This window comes from Siniperca chuatsi, linkage group LG7, assembly GCF_020085105.1.
Source record: "Siniperca chuatsi isolate FFG_IHB_CAS linkage group LG7, ASM2008510v1, whole genome shotgun sequence".
In the NCBI taxonomy this organism is placed as follows: domain Eukaryota; kingdom Metazoa; phylum Chordata; class Actinopteri; order Centrarchiformes; family Sinipercidae; genus Siniperca; species Siniperca chuatsi.
Genome location: NC_058048.1, coordinates 26,626,181 through 26,644,076, shown reverse-complemented (window position 1 = coordinate 26,644,076; position 17,896 = coordinate 26,626,181). Strand labels below are relative to the sequence as shown.

At 41.8% G+C, this 17,896-nt stretch overlaps 1 protein-coding gene across 2 annotated transcripts; it reads left to right on the top strand.

Annotated features, from left to right (window-relative positions):
• Positions 1-40: 40 nt before the first annotated feature.
• Positions 41-5,148, top strand: si:ch211-151h10.2 (uncharacterized protein LOC567699 homolog). 2 transcript variants are annotated; one of them, XM_044203362.1, is made up of 9 exons: positions 41-290; positions 1,021-1,282; positions 1,380-1,438; positions 1,935-2,073; positions 3,104-3,222; positions 3,307-3,487; positions 3,773-3,856; positions 3,942-4,037; positions 4,129-5,148. In XM_044203362.1, exons 1-9 carry the CDS (start codon positions 142-144, stop codon positions 4,453-4,455), a joined length of 1,416 nt encoding a protein of 471 aa, XP_044059297.1. In that variant the 5' UTR covers positions 41-141; the 3' UTR covers positions 4,456-5,148. The 2 variants fall into 2 exon arrangements, with proteins under 2 accessions (XP_044059297.1, XP_044059296.1); XM_044203361.1 differs by having other exon boundaries at positions 42-290; positions 1,018-1,282.
• Positions 5,149-17,896: the final 12,748 nt, after the last annotated feature.

Sequence of the window (17,896 nt, the reverse complement as noted above, 5' to 3'; positions counted from 1 at the left end):
GATCTGACAAATCTTCCAGTAGAACCAGTTTAACAAGCTTGTCATGTTACAGAACTAATCACAAATTGAGCAGGTGTACGCTGTTCAACTAATTGCTCTGTGGCAGTTTTCAACCAGGATGTCTGTGTCTGTGTCGCTCCCATGCCTCGGTTGACAGTTGTCTGCCCCAAAGGTCAAGGGGGTAGAGGACAGGGACAGAGAGGCAGTCGGGACTCGGCCTGCAAATGGATGGAGGAGGTAAAGGAGGACGGGGCGGGAGAACCTGCAGGGAGAAGCCGAAAACTTCAGAGGTAGGTAGACCCGTATGTCACTGGCCTTTCATTTGAACCAGCTTTTGAGAGACAGGTCCCAGATTACCTGCTGCTAGAAGGAGAAGTCTGTGTGAAATTATGGTGCTCCTAGTTCATTTCTCTGCTCAGACTATATTGACAGCAAATGCTTTTCTGCTCCATTAGGCAGATATCTGTCAACATATCACTCGTCTGGGTTCACATCTAACTGCTTACCATTACACATGCGCTAAAAGACCTGGAGTGACTATCAATTACACAGTACAGTGCTGGTTTAGGGTTTAACCTCTTTGACTCAGCTGGAATTCCAGTCTGGATCCCAAGATTTCCAAAGATACCAAATTGTATGAAAGGTGATGCACAAGAAATCTGTAACTTTCCAACTCATGTCATGTGTTGCTATAAAAACATGCCTTCATAGATTACAGTCAATTTGAGAGTCACGTAACTGTCATAAAATGTTCTAACTTTAATGCTAATTAAATTCAGGGAAATTTTTCACAAAGGAGGCCAATATGAAAGTTTATTTCAGTAATGCTACAGTGAAATGACCCTACTTTAAGGCCTTTAGTGTCTGTGGCTACAATTTACATTTGCATGAGACCTTTTCTCCCTTTCCTTCCCATTTAACAACGAATGGTGTTCCCTTTAATTTTCAATAAACCAATTCTCACTCTCTCTGTTGCTTTTTAACTGTTTGCCCTCTCTATCCACCCCATTATTCCAGCAGTTCAAACCAAACACCAGCTGTTCATCAGCCACAGCAAACATTTTGGTCACAGACTCTGAGGACACTGCGACCCTGGAAAGACTGGTACAGTTTCGCTCTAGTAGGTGTAGTGTGGTCGCTCTGCCAGATGGAGGCGCCGCTGCACTCTTCTCTGTTACTGGTGGATGTGGGTTGGAGGCTCCTGTTGGTGTGTTTACTGTGGATGGTCCTGGGAGGTGGTGTCAATGCCCTGAAGTGCTGCCTGCGGCCAGGACACAACCAGGTGAGCACAGCCGCATGAACTGAATCTCACTTGATCCTGTTGGTGTATTTAATCGTGTTATGTTTATTCAGTGACTTTGCTTCAATTCAATGTGCAGCCTCCACTGAGGATACAGCAGGAGGTTGTGACTGAAAACAGGAATAACCAGAATTCATGGTGAGACTTAATTTGATTCCTCCATTATTTTGCCATTTTTTGATAGCAGATAGAGACAATAAGGACTAAAGACAGACATATCAGATTTATCAAACACATTATAGGCCAAATTTTTATCTAATGACACTGCATGTGTCAGGCATTTCCTTTCCCCAAGGGAGCCACAAGGAATAACATTTCAACACACCCAAAGGAACCACAAATGTCTTAATCATCACACCTGTTTTCTATCAAATGTTTTTATTTCAAGTTTTTTAAAATACCAGTACATCTGTAGTTTTGAGGGAGGATCACATTTATTAATTTCTTTAATTTGCCATTTATGGATCTAATCTACCAACTGTTTTTTAAAAAGTACATTTGTACACTTGTCAAGATGACAGAAATATCATCTGGGGGAAAAAATGTGGCAAATCACCAAAGAGTTTTGAATTAAAAAATCCTAATTGTTTCAAACAAATCCATCCACATGCTCACTGTCTTCTTATTTCTCTAGGATGTGCCAGTCGAGGAGCCCGGGCCACGACATCCCTCTGTCTCTTGTCCTGGCTGACAGCCTGCTGTCGTGTGTGCTTCAGGAGCCCCTGTCAGACCCCAGTGTACCCCACATAAAGGCTCTCCTCTCCAGGCTGGAGGTAATACCCTCCCTCTCTTACACACACAGACACAGCAGCCTACAGCAATAGCTGTCATCTCCTGTGTTTTCAGTCGATCTCTGCATGTAGATCAGTATAAAGTCTTTGTTGGCGTTATTACAGAGATCAGACCTTGCACTCAGGCATACACAGATATTCTAGCCCGGGGCAACATACACCATCACTGAGCTGCTGTCGTGTGCACTCTAACTCTACCAGACTGGCAGAGGAGACACATTTTAATGTCTTGTCTACTTATGCATTTCCTGTCTACATTTTAGCACTCACTATGTATGTGGCTCTATGATAGCCATGTCTGAGTCAGTCAACCTGTTGGTCATTTGGTCCAACATTTTGTTCTGGGGTGAAACATTTTAAGAACTGAATGGATTGCCAAGAAATATGATGCAGACAGCCGCTGACATGCTGGGCCAAGAACACACCCTTTCCTTCTGGCACCAGCCTCAGGCTAAACTTTAACTTTTTTGCCATGAGCATTACAGCATAAAAAGGGCATTAGCGAAGCTATAAACTTTTTGTCTTGTTTAAATCATATTTCTCCTTCTAATGTTTGTGTTGCAAGGCCATGTATTTTATAACTGTCCTGAGTTGAGGTTTATCATTTTATTTTTTTGGTCTACTTGTTTTTTGAGAATGTTCCAAAAATGTATTTCTTAAATCTCAGTTGCAGAATCAGTATCCTTTTCATGGGTTTTTGGCATTTTTAAACGGAATCAAAATATATCAGTTGTATGTATACTGTATATCAGCTGCATGTGTAGAACAGATGTGTCAGTGGAGAATGGATATAAAATACAACAAGTAGATTCCTGCACACAGTCTTCATCTCTTAAAGTTTTTATATGACAGCATTATGCACAAATAAATTAACACATGACTTTTGGTGGATGTTTATATCCCATGTGCGGCACAGCCACATGATGCATATATTTTGCAGAGGTAGTTTAAAGTACCAACCGAACCCACAAAACTAAACCCAACACTCTCAATTCTCTCTTTTTCACTGTAGTCAGTGTCTCACATAGTTGAGAAGGCTGATATTGGGTCAGAAACGACACTGGAGGAGGTGGATCGAGAATCTATACTGATAGATAAAGTGAAGCTCATCTGCACTTATCTGCAGCAGAGGTGAGGTTCAACATCTAGTGTTGCTATCTACTTTCTTGGAAACTTCGTTCAGCTGGATTAACATCACACACTCCTCTCTGATAGGACGAGGACACTGTGTAGACTCGTCCAGGTGCAGGGGCATTTTGAAGCCAGTGTGAAGGACATGCTGGAGGGCTTAGATGGCCTCTGGGTTCAACTGGAGGAGTTGCACACTGGGGTCACGCTCACCAAAGAGGGGAGCCAAGGCTACAGAGACCTGGCCTTGGCCCAGAAAGATGCAGAGGTAAGCAGGTGTGAAGGTCTGTCTCAGGTTCTGTTGTGTTATGTGTGGTATTATAGTGTTGAATTAGTTTTAATTTAGATTTCAGTTCATCTTAACTACTTTTACAACCTTTTACTCACAACTAAGAAATATATTCTTGTCAGGTTTTTCCAAAGTTAAGTTTCGTTTTGACAACAGTTGTCTTCTTAGTTTTAGTTTCTTTCAAGAATCTTGGTGATTACACTAAGATTTGCATAGTCATTGGCTTTGAGTGTTTTTTATAATACTCTTTTGTGTTTGGCAAAGACTTTGTTCGCAGTCTTCGGTCACTACAGGAACAGACTTCAGTGCTGCCAGGTTCATCTGAAGGACAGCACACAACTATTGCAGGTAAAGTCCTCCTCATACAATAAAAATCCACTTCTGATATTTTCTGCTGTCTTCACTCGGCAATCACCTCTGCCCTGTTCCACAGGAATTAATCTGGAGCCACACTCATATAAACAACAGTGTGAGCATCAGCAGTGAGTCAGTCTGGCCAGAGCTGTTGCTTCAGTTCAACATTGAGCAGGTACGCTAAACTCTGCCTGGTAGACAAACAGCAGAATGTTGTTCATAGGTTTAGAAACCCACCAGGACTAAAAACTCCTCTCTCTTTGCAGTTTGACAAGGTGCAGGAGAGTTTCCTCTCCCTGGAACAACAGACCTCTACGTTCCAGGCCCATCTGGAGGGTCTTAGAAAGGGGAATCATGCAAACGGGGCCCATTCATGCTCCGTCTCTCCACAGACTTCCCTACATCTCCACAGTGGACACACAAGTGATGTGTCACTGGAGCACCGGAACTCGAACTCTGCATTCACGTCTGTCTCCTCGATGGATGCAGACACAGACACAGAAACAGACGCTCCTCTCTCACTCTGTGAGAGGTCGGCTCTGCAGTTCACCTCCACTATCGGTCGCCTGCGTAAATCTGGAAGGAGGAAGTGACTTTTATTGGACTGTAGAGATTTTGTAAACAGAAAGGCGTTAATTAACACGGTAGAATATTTTCAAATGTTGATAATTTTCTGGTTGCCTGAAAATGTATTTATTTATTGCTATCTGTGATTATATTACTGTGTTTTACTACTCCGCTTTCTGTTGTAAAAAAAATTGCTTTTGTATTTTGCATTAATTTTTCATTTCAAAGTGACTAATAGGTTTAGAGCAGGCAAGAGCAGCTTTTTTTACTTAAAGAATATTTTAAACACAAGGGGGCACACTTTCACCAATTATTACAAGCAAAACACCCATTCAACATACTGTATTATACTATCAAACCATTTATATGTTCAATGGCGAACCATAGCCCTGACCTTTTCTTTTCAATCAACTTTATTGTAGGAAAGTGTTGCCTCTCAAACATGTGGCCCATACATGTGTTTCTTTAAGATCAGAACAGTCAGCCACAACTTGTGTCGGAAGAATCTCATAATGTGTCTGATGAATGATATTCAGGCATATATTTCATTTACTGATTAATTTCATCAACCATCCTATTTGTACTTAAAGAGAATAATGTAATATTGGATCTGATGATACATTTTTTCATTATTGTGCTACTTGCTTTGAAGCCATATCTAATGTCTGTTAAAACTCTTTAAACCAATGTTGTAAAAATATATATTTTTTTAACATTTGTCTAAGGTTTTCAGAAGTATGTTCTTCTAATGTGCTGGAGGAATAGGTTACAGGTTAAGAAATCCCAGACTTTTTTTCTTTTCCAGAGCTATTTTTCCTTCTGTCTCTCTCTATCGGACTGAGTGACCGCGATGACTTGAGCCCTTCAAAGCAGGGATTTCAGGTTCGGGGGAGGAAGGTGGGGGGGAAGGTAGAAAGGGGCAGTGGAGGTCAACGCCGGAAGCGTTTCTGTTATTACTAAAAACTGAGCAGGCCTCTAGACCTTTTTGAAAGACATGAATGTCTTTGATCCAAATTCAATTACCCGACAGCTTCAACACTGATGGCACAGAAGTCAACATAGTTTTCTCCACCAGATTCCTGACTTTTGGGGCCGGAGCAAACAGGATTTTTGTTCATTCATAGCTGCTGTTAAGTACTAATTGTAGGGAGTCTGTACAGTATACATGAGGTGGATGTCATTTGACCATGGACTTGCCTACCATCTGCCAGATGCTGCATCTGTCTGATTCCCTCACACTGGGGCAGTGATTGGGAGAGGTGGGGCCGACCCCTAGGGGATCTGGGATGAAAGGAATGTAAGCTGAATGCTGCAGGATCCGAGCTGTCACAACACCATACACACAAACACACCATGTCTGGATGGATAGAGGGATGTAAAGACTGCGGGAGGAGAGATGTTGTGTATTTGGTTATTTGAAGTTAGTGACAAGAGCTGTGAATTAAACATTTTTTTATGACATGCCACATGAATATGTAACATTTTCCATGAATCAGTCCTGAATACACAGAACATAACAATCTTGGATGCTTGCTTACAATAACAATACCACATTTGCTTTGAGGTCCAACAGTCAAAACACAATAACAGAAGTTTTTTAATTGATTTATTAAGTTCTTTAAAAAATGACTACAAGGGGGAGAGTTGATTCTATTAGATGTGAATGAAAAACAGTACTTCAAATACAAAACAACCCTGCTTTACGAGCTGGTGGGGAACATCCCAGTATTGTCCAGATGAACTCATGCCTCACATTGCTAGCATGCGATGTCATAGCCAGCAGAAGGACGGCGTCTGGGAGAGAAAAGGGCACTAGCTATCTGCTGGTTGAGAATGTAAGAGTGAGCTAATGAAATTACCACAGGCTTTGTTTTGTTACACTAAAAAGTTGATGACTAGCTTCCTCACGGGCCACTCCAGTCCTGGAGGAGAGGCTATTTCAAAGCTAGCTCAAGTGTGTGTTGTTTCAGAAAATATGGTTCATGGCAGAGGTCAATCCCTCGCCTTATCCTGACAATTACTCAAGCTCGGGTTTCACTGGCATACACATAGCACACATTTGTGCCAATCCCTACTCTGATGGCACTGCAAGACACCATAAAGTAGTATGGACGGCTGCTTTCTGATATAAATAAACTCGAGACTTGTCACAAAACTTTCCGAATGCACAGTAAAACAAACCACCTTAAACTCCTGTTAAGGTTGATAATCTGTTTTCCAGTGAGATTTAAAAACATAAAAAGTTTCAGACAAAAGCACACAATGTCAGTGTGCTACATTTTATTCAACAAAATGATGAGTAGGCTAGGAAGTTAGTATGTGAACATAAGTATCAAACAGAAGAAACATAAACAGTGCCACTAAAAAAAGGCAAGAACAACTTAACAGGCTTTAACTATGAAGAATGATAATGGATGGTTTACACAGGGGTGTGTCTGTGTGTGTGAGTGTGTGTGGATGGTGGGGGTCCTGTTAACCTTTTAATTTAATGGCAGTGACATTTCCCAGGTTGAGAAATGGCAACAGCCCAATCAAAAAGGCAGTGTGTCTTCATCAAATAATCTGAGGAGCGTGACAACGATATTGCCCTACAATATATCATACAGCAGTTAAAGGTAAAGCAGGTAAAGTCCTTAAAATCATATTTTTGTAAAACAAGTGAAAAATCTTAGAAAGGGGTGAGATTATTTCTAATTTCTGACCTTTTTCTAAAATAAGTTAACTTCTTTTATAGATTTTTCTAGTATATGTCAACATACTGACATTTATTTTTAGTAAATACATGAAACAAATAATCTCACCCCAGTGGCAGTTATTGTTGGTTTTTAGGACTCAATAATGGATAAAAACGACTTGTTAAGATGGATGAAATACCAGCTCACATTCATCTTGTTCTTTAATATTTTGTTAATGTGAACATTTATATTTGGTTTCTGTGAAGTAATTTCATGATTTTGTGGGGCTGTGATATCAGCAAGAAGTACAAAACTCCGCATATAGAAACAAAATATTTTCCAGCATACATGTACAAGTTCACCAGATACTTAACTAACAAATAAGATGCTTATGTTTGTTTCAGTGATTGCCATTTAGGTCTTTTCCACAATTTTTAGGACACCATTTTCCTTCGTTAAACATGTTTGTGCCAGACCTGAAGAAAAATTTCCATTGGCAAGTGGCCGCTCTGCATTATAGTCTACATAAAACCATTGAATAGCTGGAGGCTCAATGTGTATTTTTCTTTATTTTGATTATAGTCAAGAACTTAGCTCTGCTGGCCTGTAAGTCGAATTTAAGACTTTGTACAAAAAGCATAGCCCTCCTGGTGAATCACAAACCACATGCATGGCTTCTATTTAAGGGCTGGACACAGATAGCGGAGGGCCATGCCACTTTTAACCAGAGGCTGTTGGAAACGGAATGGACAGCTGCACATTGAGACAAAACATCAAAACACCAGCCACAGATGTACGCAATTAGCAACATGGTAGACATTTGGGGAGCAAAGGTCCATAAACTCGCAACTTATTATGGTAGAGCTAACATGGCTGGAGGGAAGCCTAAACTCTACAACATTAATGGATTTAGTTTGGGTTGAAAAATTCCATCATCCACTATTTAATGTTGAGGAATGCTTAACTCATCCTCAAATCTTTCTCAAACCTTTAATGTCAGTTCTCTATTGTGATACTAAAACTTATTGCACTCAGTGCATGTGTATATGAGTGTATGCAGTATGTGTGTACATGTGTGTGTGTTGGTGAATGTAAGTGAGAGAGCAACGCAAATAGGCTCAACGTGTTTCCAATCATTAGGAAATTTTAAGCTTCCTGTTTGTGTAAATATTTTCTTATTTTGTTTTCCAAGAGAGCAGAGTAGAATAATCAAGCATGACCTCTCTGCCCTCCTGTTTCCTACTTATCACGTGGACGCCGCTCACCTTCTGTGTCAACACTGCTGAGACCAGAGGCAGGAGCCTGTTGTGACCCGTCACTAGCTGGTGGAAGAGGTTAGTCAGGAATGGATGGATTCTCCAGAGGTCATGAGCAACAGCCATTGATGCCTATGGCTTCTTTAAGATGTAGCTATCTGCAACTTAGAAATATTACATGATAAATCTTTTTGGAATGATACTCTTAAAATCTTAGTATCCATTGCATCACCTGTCTTTCAACTTCCATTTATGTTTTAGCTGTGTTACCAAAGGTACTGACAGCTTGATTTCTCAGTATTCCTCCCTAAGAAATAATCATTTTACGGGAATTCTGCGACCAAGATGCTATGACTCTGAATTCTGGATTTCTTGTTTTTAGTTACTTGAAAAGTTAGTGTTATCATAATCCCTAACAGTATCCTGATTCAATGGAAATATTCTAAACTAAATGTAGTTAGCCTATGAGAAGCAACAAGCATGTTGCAATTCCCCTTGGATGCTAGGAAAGCCTATCTCATCTGAGAAGTAGCAGTACACCTCAGATGAACATTTAGGGAGATACAAACAATATATTATTAAAAATACAACAAGTCCATATAGCAGTTGAGCTCATTTCTCCTGGTGTTGTCTGGCATGTGCTTGCCTTGTTGCTAATGTCCAAAGTGATAATTGGAATACTTCTGAATGGAGTTGGTTTGGGGGTATTCAGTTAGCTCATTTAGCTGGAGAACACTACTCAAACTTGCTTCATGGTTGTTCATATCAATGGAATCTATAGATCAACTGCTTTTGTTAATTTGGCTATATTTTTATAGGAGAGGAGGCCTGACTTGTATAAAAGCAACATGTGTTTGCTTCAAGAAACAAATGGTCAGGCAATCAGAAAGGCTGTAAACAAGCCAACATTTTAGCCAGATTATCTAACCAAAGTACATGTGCCTGAAAAGTCAGTATTCGCTCATTGCACAGGTAAAATGTGCACACACAACTACAGCAAGTATGGTAGGTTAAAGTTGAACCATGAAGTTTGCCTGTAAACTGTGATGGATGTTTACAACCATTCGCCTTTGTTTTCTCTTCCAAATGCGTTTTGCTAATCTAGGGGTTTGTATAAAACCAGTGCGAGTTCCTGACTGCTTGTATTTCTTGCCATGTCAGACTTTTTTTTAAAGATATGTTCCAAGATCTCAACAATTAACTTTGTACAACTTGAGTACAATGTCATTATAACTGATAGGAATGATGGCCAAAACTACAAACATAAGATCTAAGTTGTTATAAACTGGAATTGTACAACAGGAACACAACTCCACCATGATCCTTAACCAGCTTCTCAAACACTGTTTTTTGAATTCCTTTCTTTCTCTCCCTTCACGTCTCAAAGCTTGAGCTTGTCTCTTCGGTCCTCTGTATGAGGCACCGATGTGTGAAGCAGCTCTCTGAGGAAAGGCTAAACAAACAGGCTGGCCCAGGCACAAAGAGTCCGCCACTCAGAGACATGTGGCAGCAAAACCCTCTCAATCCATGTCCCCACCCCTCTAGCCACAACTCTGAACCCCTCACACTCCTACCGGCGCGGACCCTTCCACATACCCCGAGATTGGAGCCAAGAGTAGGAAAGATGGAGGAGGAGGGGGAGCAAATTCTGATTCCTATTCACTGAATGTCACCACCTCACAAAGGAGACCGCATGACACTGCCACTAAATCAGAGTTAATGGACTCCTTTCTCAGTCCTGCGAACATGACAGGGGGCGTGTGTGTGAGAGTAAGGGGGTGTGGGAGAGGGATGGGGGCTGGTGAGGGTGCCTGTTTGCCCCATTGAAGGGGCACATGGGCCAATGAGTCTTGTGTGATAAAGTGAGAACAGACTGGCGAGGGAAGTGTGTTTTCCAGGGGCATTAACAGCTTGCCTAATGGAAAGCCCCATGTCTCATTCAACACTTATTTGTTTTGAGTAGTCCATAATTCAGAGGATATACTGACTTGGTGCTTTCTCTAAATTGTTAGTGATTTTAAAAAGGTGAATGTTAATCACATGGTTTGTTTGACTGTTCCGTCACGACTCTTTCAGCACAGCTGATTTGTGTGTAAGAAGCAAAACAACATAACATCAATCACAGGCCACTTTTACAGTAAGTACAACGCTACACAAACCATGTTGGTGCATAGGCAATCCATCAAACTCCCAAAGTGACGGTACGGGAAACAACATCCACGGTGCTTGTGGGCGATTGTCGATTTGCATGTGAACACTTATTTCACAATGAGGAGCCAGACTGGGGGACAGCAATTTCGGAGCCGTTTGTTATCTTCCCTACAGGGCAGAACCTAATACAAGTAACCCCTCCCACCCTGCAACCTCGCACACCATCCCACACTCAAAGAGCGCAGCTTGGAGGCTGGGGTGGAGATGAGTGAAGATGGAATTGGTGTCACTTGGCAGGCATTCATAGCCACCGCTCCCCCTGCCTTCGACTGCGCAGGGGAGATGCGGAGAGACAGAGGCGGAGAGACACAGAGCCCCAGGTACCGACCTCATTAGCAGATAAAAGCAACCTTTCCATATGACCCCTGACCCTGGAGATTGCCATGGAGCCTTCCAGTCGAGGCATAGATGGAGCATGCTGGGATTGCTCCCAGCAGGGTAGAGTGAATATGGGCTGCTGTGAGAATTATTAAGACCCCACCCCCTCCTCTCTCATACACAAATCCATATTCGTCCACTTTAAGCTCTTCTGAACTCACTTCTTGAAGTTATGCTGGAGCTCATGTGCTGCTCTCCCTCGCTTCCTGCTTTGTTTCTGTTCAGTCGTCTTAATGCCAGACAAACAGTTAAGCTCATTATATCCCTGAGTTCACCTTTGATGTGCAGGGAGGAAAAAGTGTAGTAGTTTACATAATTATGAAATGAAAAGACTACTCACAACCTTTTTCTGTGTTTGTTTCTACTCAGCAAAGTGGCCATTTATAGTGTTTGTTTTCAAGCTTTGTTGTATTATTGATGCTGTTTGTTAGTTCCTGAGGTGCAGAAGTAGTTTACATTTACATATATTGTATTTAGTCCTAAATAAGCTACTGACCCATTTGATTAATTTGCTACATCTTTATGGATAAAATCCCTTTTTCTTTTTTCCAAATGATTACTGTTACTTTATTTTTCAGGTGTGTTTTTTTCTGTGAAGCACTTAGTAACTTTATTTTGAAAAGTGCTATACACAAAGTTATTATTTTTATTTTTATTAGTGTTATTATTATTATTCTTGCATGGGAATGTGTTCAAACAGTACATAAAACCAAGGAGGTCTCAGATTGTGTCGTCATACTCTGTGCTCTTGAAGGTAAAACCTATGGGAGAAAGTGTATCAGCATGTTACAGGTTGTGTTCATGTATGTATCTGTGTACACGTGTGTGTGTGTGTGTGTATGTGTGTGCATGTGTGGTTGTTGGAGAATGATGGGGGAGGGGGGTTATATCTTGGTCATGCTGACTGGGTTTTATAAGCTGTGGCTAACCCCACTCCCCACAGCTGACTGAATATTAAATAAACAGAGCCAAGTGGATGAATTCAGCGGAATGAGTGCTCAGGCTGGAGAAGCACTACTTCACGAGCGTGGGGCCTCCCCCATGGGGCCCCCACATCAGCCTGTCTTATTCTTGGCAGCTGCAGTGGAGAGAGGCAGCGTATGGGGTAGGTGGGTGGATGGGGTGTGTTTGGGGTTGTGTACAAGGGGGAGGCAGGGGGAGTCACCTAAAGAGGAGGGGGGAGGTGGATGGAAGGGAAAGTTGGAAGGAGTGAGGAAAGAGGGATGTGGGCAAAAGAAAACTAGGGGCTGGTGTTTGCTGCTGTGCAGCTGTGGGATGAAAATCACTACCAGCAGCAAAAGAAAACTGAGCTTTGCGTCGTCGCTGGCTAATTTTTCTTGCGGTTTCGAGGAGAGTTGGTGGAATCTGTCCTCCGTCAGCTTGCCCGTCTGAGTCAGAGTGTGAAAGTAACGCAGTGCGTCAGTGTCAGTCAGTCTGTCAACCATGAACAAACATCCTGCCAGGAACACCACAGGCCTTCATGCTTAATCCCAAATTACTTCTTATATCTAATGTTTTCTGAGGTGACATTTAATATTTTGGGATGTATCCGATACCAACATGAATAGACAGTGATGCTGAAAAGACACGAGCAGAGCAACAATAACAAAAGACATCACATCTGTTTTTGCACCTCCAATTCTCATTATTGTTTCAAATACATTTTATGTTAAATAATGTGTTTATGTTTTGACTCAGTTGGAACATCTCTCCATGTAAGCTATTTCCATGTTTTGCTTTTCTGTGAAGCAGAGAAAGTAAGAAAAGCACAGGTTAATAATATTAATGATGGCTCTGTTAAGGTCATTCCAGATAAGCCAGCAGTAGGATCAATATCAGGGCACACCTGAATGGAACGTACCTATAATTAATATTATTAATTACACCTCCAATTTTCCTGCTATGAAAAGTCAAAAAGTCTAAAAGACGTTTTAACATGTCACAGAAGAAAAATCACAGGTGTAAATAACAAAAATAATGTTAGAATTACAATTTTCTGCTTCAGTTTCAGGGTCCCGGTATTGTGCATGTTCTGTCACTGTTACATGTGGTGTACAAGGACACTTGAATACAACGGCTCCATCGCTAATGATAAATAAACACTTGTGCTTTTCCTACTATGACAAGTCAAAATGTTTGCTGTGAAGAAGGGCTATTGTGGCTCAATTAAGCTTCCATAAGTGTAAAAATGATGCCAAATGTCTCAGGTGCAGATTTACGTTTGCATTATGTATTTTGGATTGAGCCAAAAAATGTAAAATAAGATGTCATCTTTTTTCTGTTCATAGTTATAAAACACAAGATCTCTGCTACATGTAAACATATTATGAAAAATAAAAAAATCATAATCTGCATTGTGAAGCCAGTCACAGCTAGTCTCATCCTCTCTATAGGGTCTACACACACACACACACACACACACACACACACTACACACTGCCCCATCTGGAACCCCCTCCCCACCCTACTTCCCAACTATCACTTAATTTCATCTCACAGTTAAAATAAGATCTGTGGTTCAACCCCAGATTACCCCTCCACCACCTCACCATCATTATGGTGTGTGTGTGTGTGTGTGTGACTGGGCTTTCCATACACACACATACTGTACTTGGTTCGTCCTTTGGGAACCCGAAACCGACCATCCCAGACCAAGAGTTCAGCCATTCCAGACAGTGAATAAAAAGCATTTGATATCAAGCTCCTGCTTGATTTATAAGGCGCTCCCACATGAATGCTATCAAGTCGCTGTGAGCATCTGGGCAGGTCATGGGAGCCATTTTCTGGATGCAGTGAATCCGCAGGGCTCCAGCCTCCCACACCCTGCTCTATAAACACAGCTGTCAGTCTCGTGTCTCCTGTCATTGCCAGCTCATGTGTTTTATTCTCTCCTCTTTCACATAATTTGAGCTTTAGGGCTGAGCAGACAGAGAGCTCCCTGTCAGCATCCTCCTATGTTGTTGGTGGATGTGGGGGAGTTTTGCTTACTTGCTGACTGATCTGATTACATAGCAAGGAAATATATTTGGGATGCTTCCCCGTGTTTGCAGAGCAATCTTCGCCAGAAACGTACACTGCTGCAAAATGCTAGCCATCTCTAATGACTCACACCAAAAACCAGCAAAGCACTTTGTGAGAGTTCAGCTAATTGAAGCCAGCGTCTGTGTTTTTTGATGAATTGTTGTCCTCTTCGTATCCCTCCCTAAGCGTCCTCCCACACTGTGCTTTAGACCTCCCACAGTACACAACAAACGTACATTCACATGCACTTGCAGACACAAATTCACACACACATTCTCAGCAGGACAGGTAGGGGTTGTAGTCAGGGAAATGGCGTTTCAACACCCCACGAAAGCAGGGCATGAGTGCAGCTCGCTCGTTTTCAGAGGGTGAATGAAAAAGGAAACAGAAAGATTGAGAGTGATAGAGAAAGAGAGAAAGAGTATTTGTGTGTGCTGTGGAGAAAGAAGGAGAACGAAGGAAACAGCGAGAGGTAGAAGGGAACCGTTTGCTAAAAACTCTCTGTGGACTCCCCTCTGCTTCCCTCTCCTGCAGCCCCACACTGGTCGGCTTTCCCCCTCGCTCTCCTTGTGTGGTCCAGAGCTCCGAGTCATTCCCAAACAATCGGCATTAATCCAGGGAGCGAGGGGCCTGGAGCATAGCGCTGCCAGACTGCCAGAGCACCCTCACCCTGGCCTGTACTGACGCACGCTACACTACACCCACTGTACACACACAGACACACTAATAGATTCATGCAGCCTTTACTCAGCATCAGTGTGTTGTATTGTATAAAATGATACAGCAGACTTAGCATGAGCGACATCACACAGCACACCATCACAGACATCTGTTAATGTGTCAAACGCTATCAGACTCAGGTTTAGCCAGAATGAAGACATGGTTTATTAGCACCTTGGCAGAGCTGAAGTCGTTGTCAAATCACAAGTCTTCATAAGCAAATTGCAAGTCGAGATGCACAAATCTTTGAAGTAGAGGTGTAAATTAAGACTCACTTTGCTGATTCGAATCATTTAGTTCACTACAGTTCAAAAATTCATAGTCCACTGACTGTGTTGTTTAAGATAAACAGTGGCACCACCGTTCCAATGCACTTCAGCACGTACTACAGTAAGTTGTACATGTTTCACAGCTGAGCTGACAAGTGTGCACTCAGTCACCAGTGAGGGGAGCTCCACTGCTAAAAGCAACTGATTCTGTCAGTGACAATTGAGATTAAGTATAGTCAGTTCAGTTTGAAGATTTGGTGTTAAAGATGCATTCGTACATACACCTGAACACCTCTCTCAAATTCCTGGTTGATCTACCGTGCTTGCCAAAGTTGTGTGCACACAGTTTTCTGGTGCAATGAGGCATTATTACTGACATTTTGGATGTGCTCATTTTCGTTTTTATCTCCAAATAAAGTGGTTTAAATTATCTTGCCTAAATGTTTCATCCAACCTGTCTGATTGTCTATCTACTTGTGTTTCTTACCCTGTCTGGCTGTGCTGTAGCAATGTTACCGTGTTCCCAGATCTCAGCCATCACATTGGTGCATGCAAAATTATCACAACCGATACAAATGATGGCCAAAATGGCAAAAAAAAAGGACCCAGTTTGTAGTAAACCGGAATTATCCTTTAAACGATTCTATTAAGTCTATAGCGCTACATTTTCGAGATGCTTAATATATTAAATATCATATATATATATATAAAAATCATATAATAAATTATTATATTTTAATTTTTTTAAATTGTATTTTTATTTTTCATTTCCTTCATAGTCCTGCATTATTCAGTAAACACCTCCGTTCTTAAACGCAGGTGCACTTAACCAGTTTCCTTTCATGGATCATCTTTTTCTATTCCCACAGCTCTATTTTGGCGCTTTGCATCAAGCCAAGGGTTTTAAGGTTGGTTGTGCACTCAGCCTCTGTGAAGGGCTCACATTGACCAGAACCTGAACCACTGCCATCCCACCCCTCCCTCATATGCAGGCCAAGGCATCTGGGATTAGCCAGCATCGTGTGCTGCGGCCTGGAATGTATATTCCTGGCAGTGCTCAGGGTAAATTGCTGTAATCAGCCATTACTCTAATTCAGTCATTTACCTGACTTTACACATTCATCACTTTTATATAATTCTAGGCACATAGATGATGAATTGGAGCGTTTGTGTGTGTGTGTCCCCCCAATCCCATGCTGTAACGACCCAGAAAACATGTCTGGGGGGACCAAACTGGACTCCCCCTGCGGCTTCTTACAGCCTAATCACCAGCTTTGACCAGCCATCAGTCAGTCAGTTCAGACACTCTGACACCACGTCCGGTACCCCAACACCACTCCACCTTCCTCCCCAGCACACAGGCCAGAAGGCGGGTGTGCTGCTGGGAGGTTGGCTAGATGGTGTCGTGGTCAGGAACCAGGTCACTGGCTCCCTTATGGCCATTACTGTAATTATAGTTGGCGTTGTTAATTGTTTTTTTTTTGTCCTAATGAGGTGGGGGGCTGGTGCAATGCAATTAGGGAGGCCAAAGGAGGCAGCAGGAGGTGAGGGAGTTTTGGGTGAGACACAGGATGAGTGAGGAAACCAGAATGGGAGGAGGGAGCAGGCGATGGAGTACGGGATTGAATTGTCAGTCCAGGTTATGATTAGGAGGTGCAGATGCAGCCATGTGAGAAATGAATTTCATGCCTGTTGATTCTGCGATTTCTCCTGGAATGCAGGGGTTTTGCTGCAGAGAGAGAGGGAGCTCCTCAGACGGAGGACTAACGTAGCTCTCTGTGCTCTGACACAGAGAGATAGAGGGATGAAAGGCTGAGGAGGAAAACAAGGACTCATCATGTGGAAGAAGTTATGCTTTAATTTTCTCCTCAAATGTCTTCTTACTGTTAGAAGTGGTTAAAAGGCATCCACAAAAAATAAAAATACGTACAAATACTGTTTTTATTATTACTATTTATTTTAATACTTTTTAGTTTTATTTTAATATCAGTTTAATATTTTATGTATTTTGTTCTTTCATTGATTTATCTTTTAGTTGTTAAAGCTATTTATTAGCTGTTATTATAAAGCACTTTAAACTTGTTTTATTATTATCATTATTTTAATATTATTAATAATTTAATTATTATTACAAAATGTAATAAATTTTATGCATCAATAGAGCACATTCAAATGCAATATACACTTACACTTGTGCATATTGCTTTGCTTTAATTTTGCTGTAAAATATGTACAGAGCTGTGATGTCTTTAAGTACTGACCGAATTTGACCCCTCAGACAAAGCAGTTTTGTATCGTTAGACATACATGGGAAGAGAGGTTACACTACGAGCTTGACCAATAATGTGACAATTAATCAGGGAACATCAGACAAATATACCCTTGTGTTTTTGCAGGGATGTGTCAGTTTGGATTGAAGGGCTGAGTCTGAAGAAAAGGCGGGAAGTATTACGTATCCCTCACTGTGGGAACAATAGAGCCCTATGTACACTTCTCTCCCTTTTGACTCCTTATGTGAGCACATGTTTTCCATTTCTGTTTGGAGTGTCAGCGAAATGTGTGACACAAGGGAAGAGCAGGGAGTCTGGGGCGGGTGTATGTGTGGAGATGGGCTGCCAGGCACTGTTTACTCTGGCCAGCACCAGTTGTGGATACCAGCCTGTAGCCAACTGCCAAACTGCCATCTCTCCAGCAGCTTCCCGACCCGCATTACTCTTCCACCGTGCTCACTCTACCCGGCCAAGGTTGGACGTACACTGCAGGATTTCTTGGACCAGACTAGCAGGGGAGATGCCGGCCAAGTAGACTCCTCGTCATGAGAATACAAGCTTCGAGGTTCAGGTTTATTTGCCCTAGAAGTGAGCAATTATTGTTTTTCAGCATGAGAAGAACACAAAACATCAAAAACAATTCAAATGAGAGATACAGTTCATCATG

Bases quoted from the DNA above. Each gene is read 5' to 3' on its own strand.
- si:ch211-151h10.2 (XM_044203361.1), top strand. From the start codon at position 142: ATGCCTCGGTTGACAGTTGTCTGCCCCAAAGGTCAAGGGGGTAGAGGA. The intron at 291-1,017 runs GTAGGTAGACCC...CCATTATTCCAG, and splicing joins AGAAGCCGAAAACTTCAGAG to CAGTTCAAACCAAACACCAG. The intron at 3,488-3,772 runs GTAAGCAGGTGT...TGTTTGGCAAAG, and splicing joins TGGCCCAGAAAGATGCAGAG to ACTTTGTTCGCAGTCTTCGG.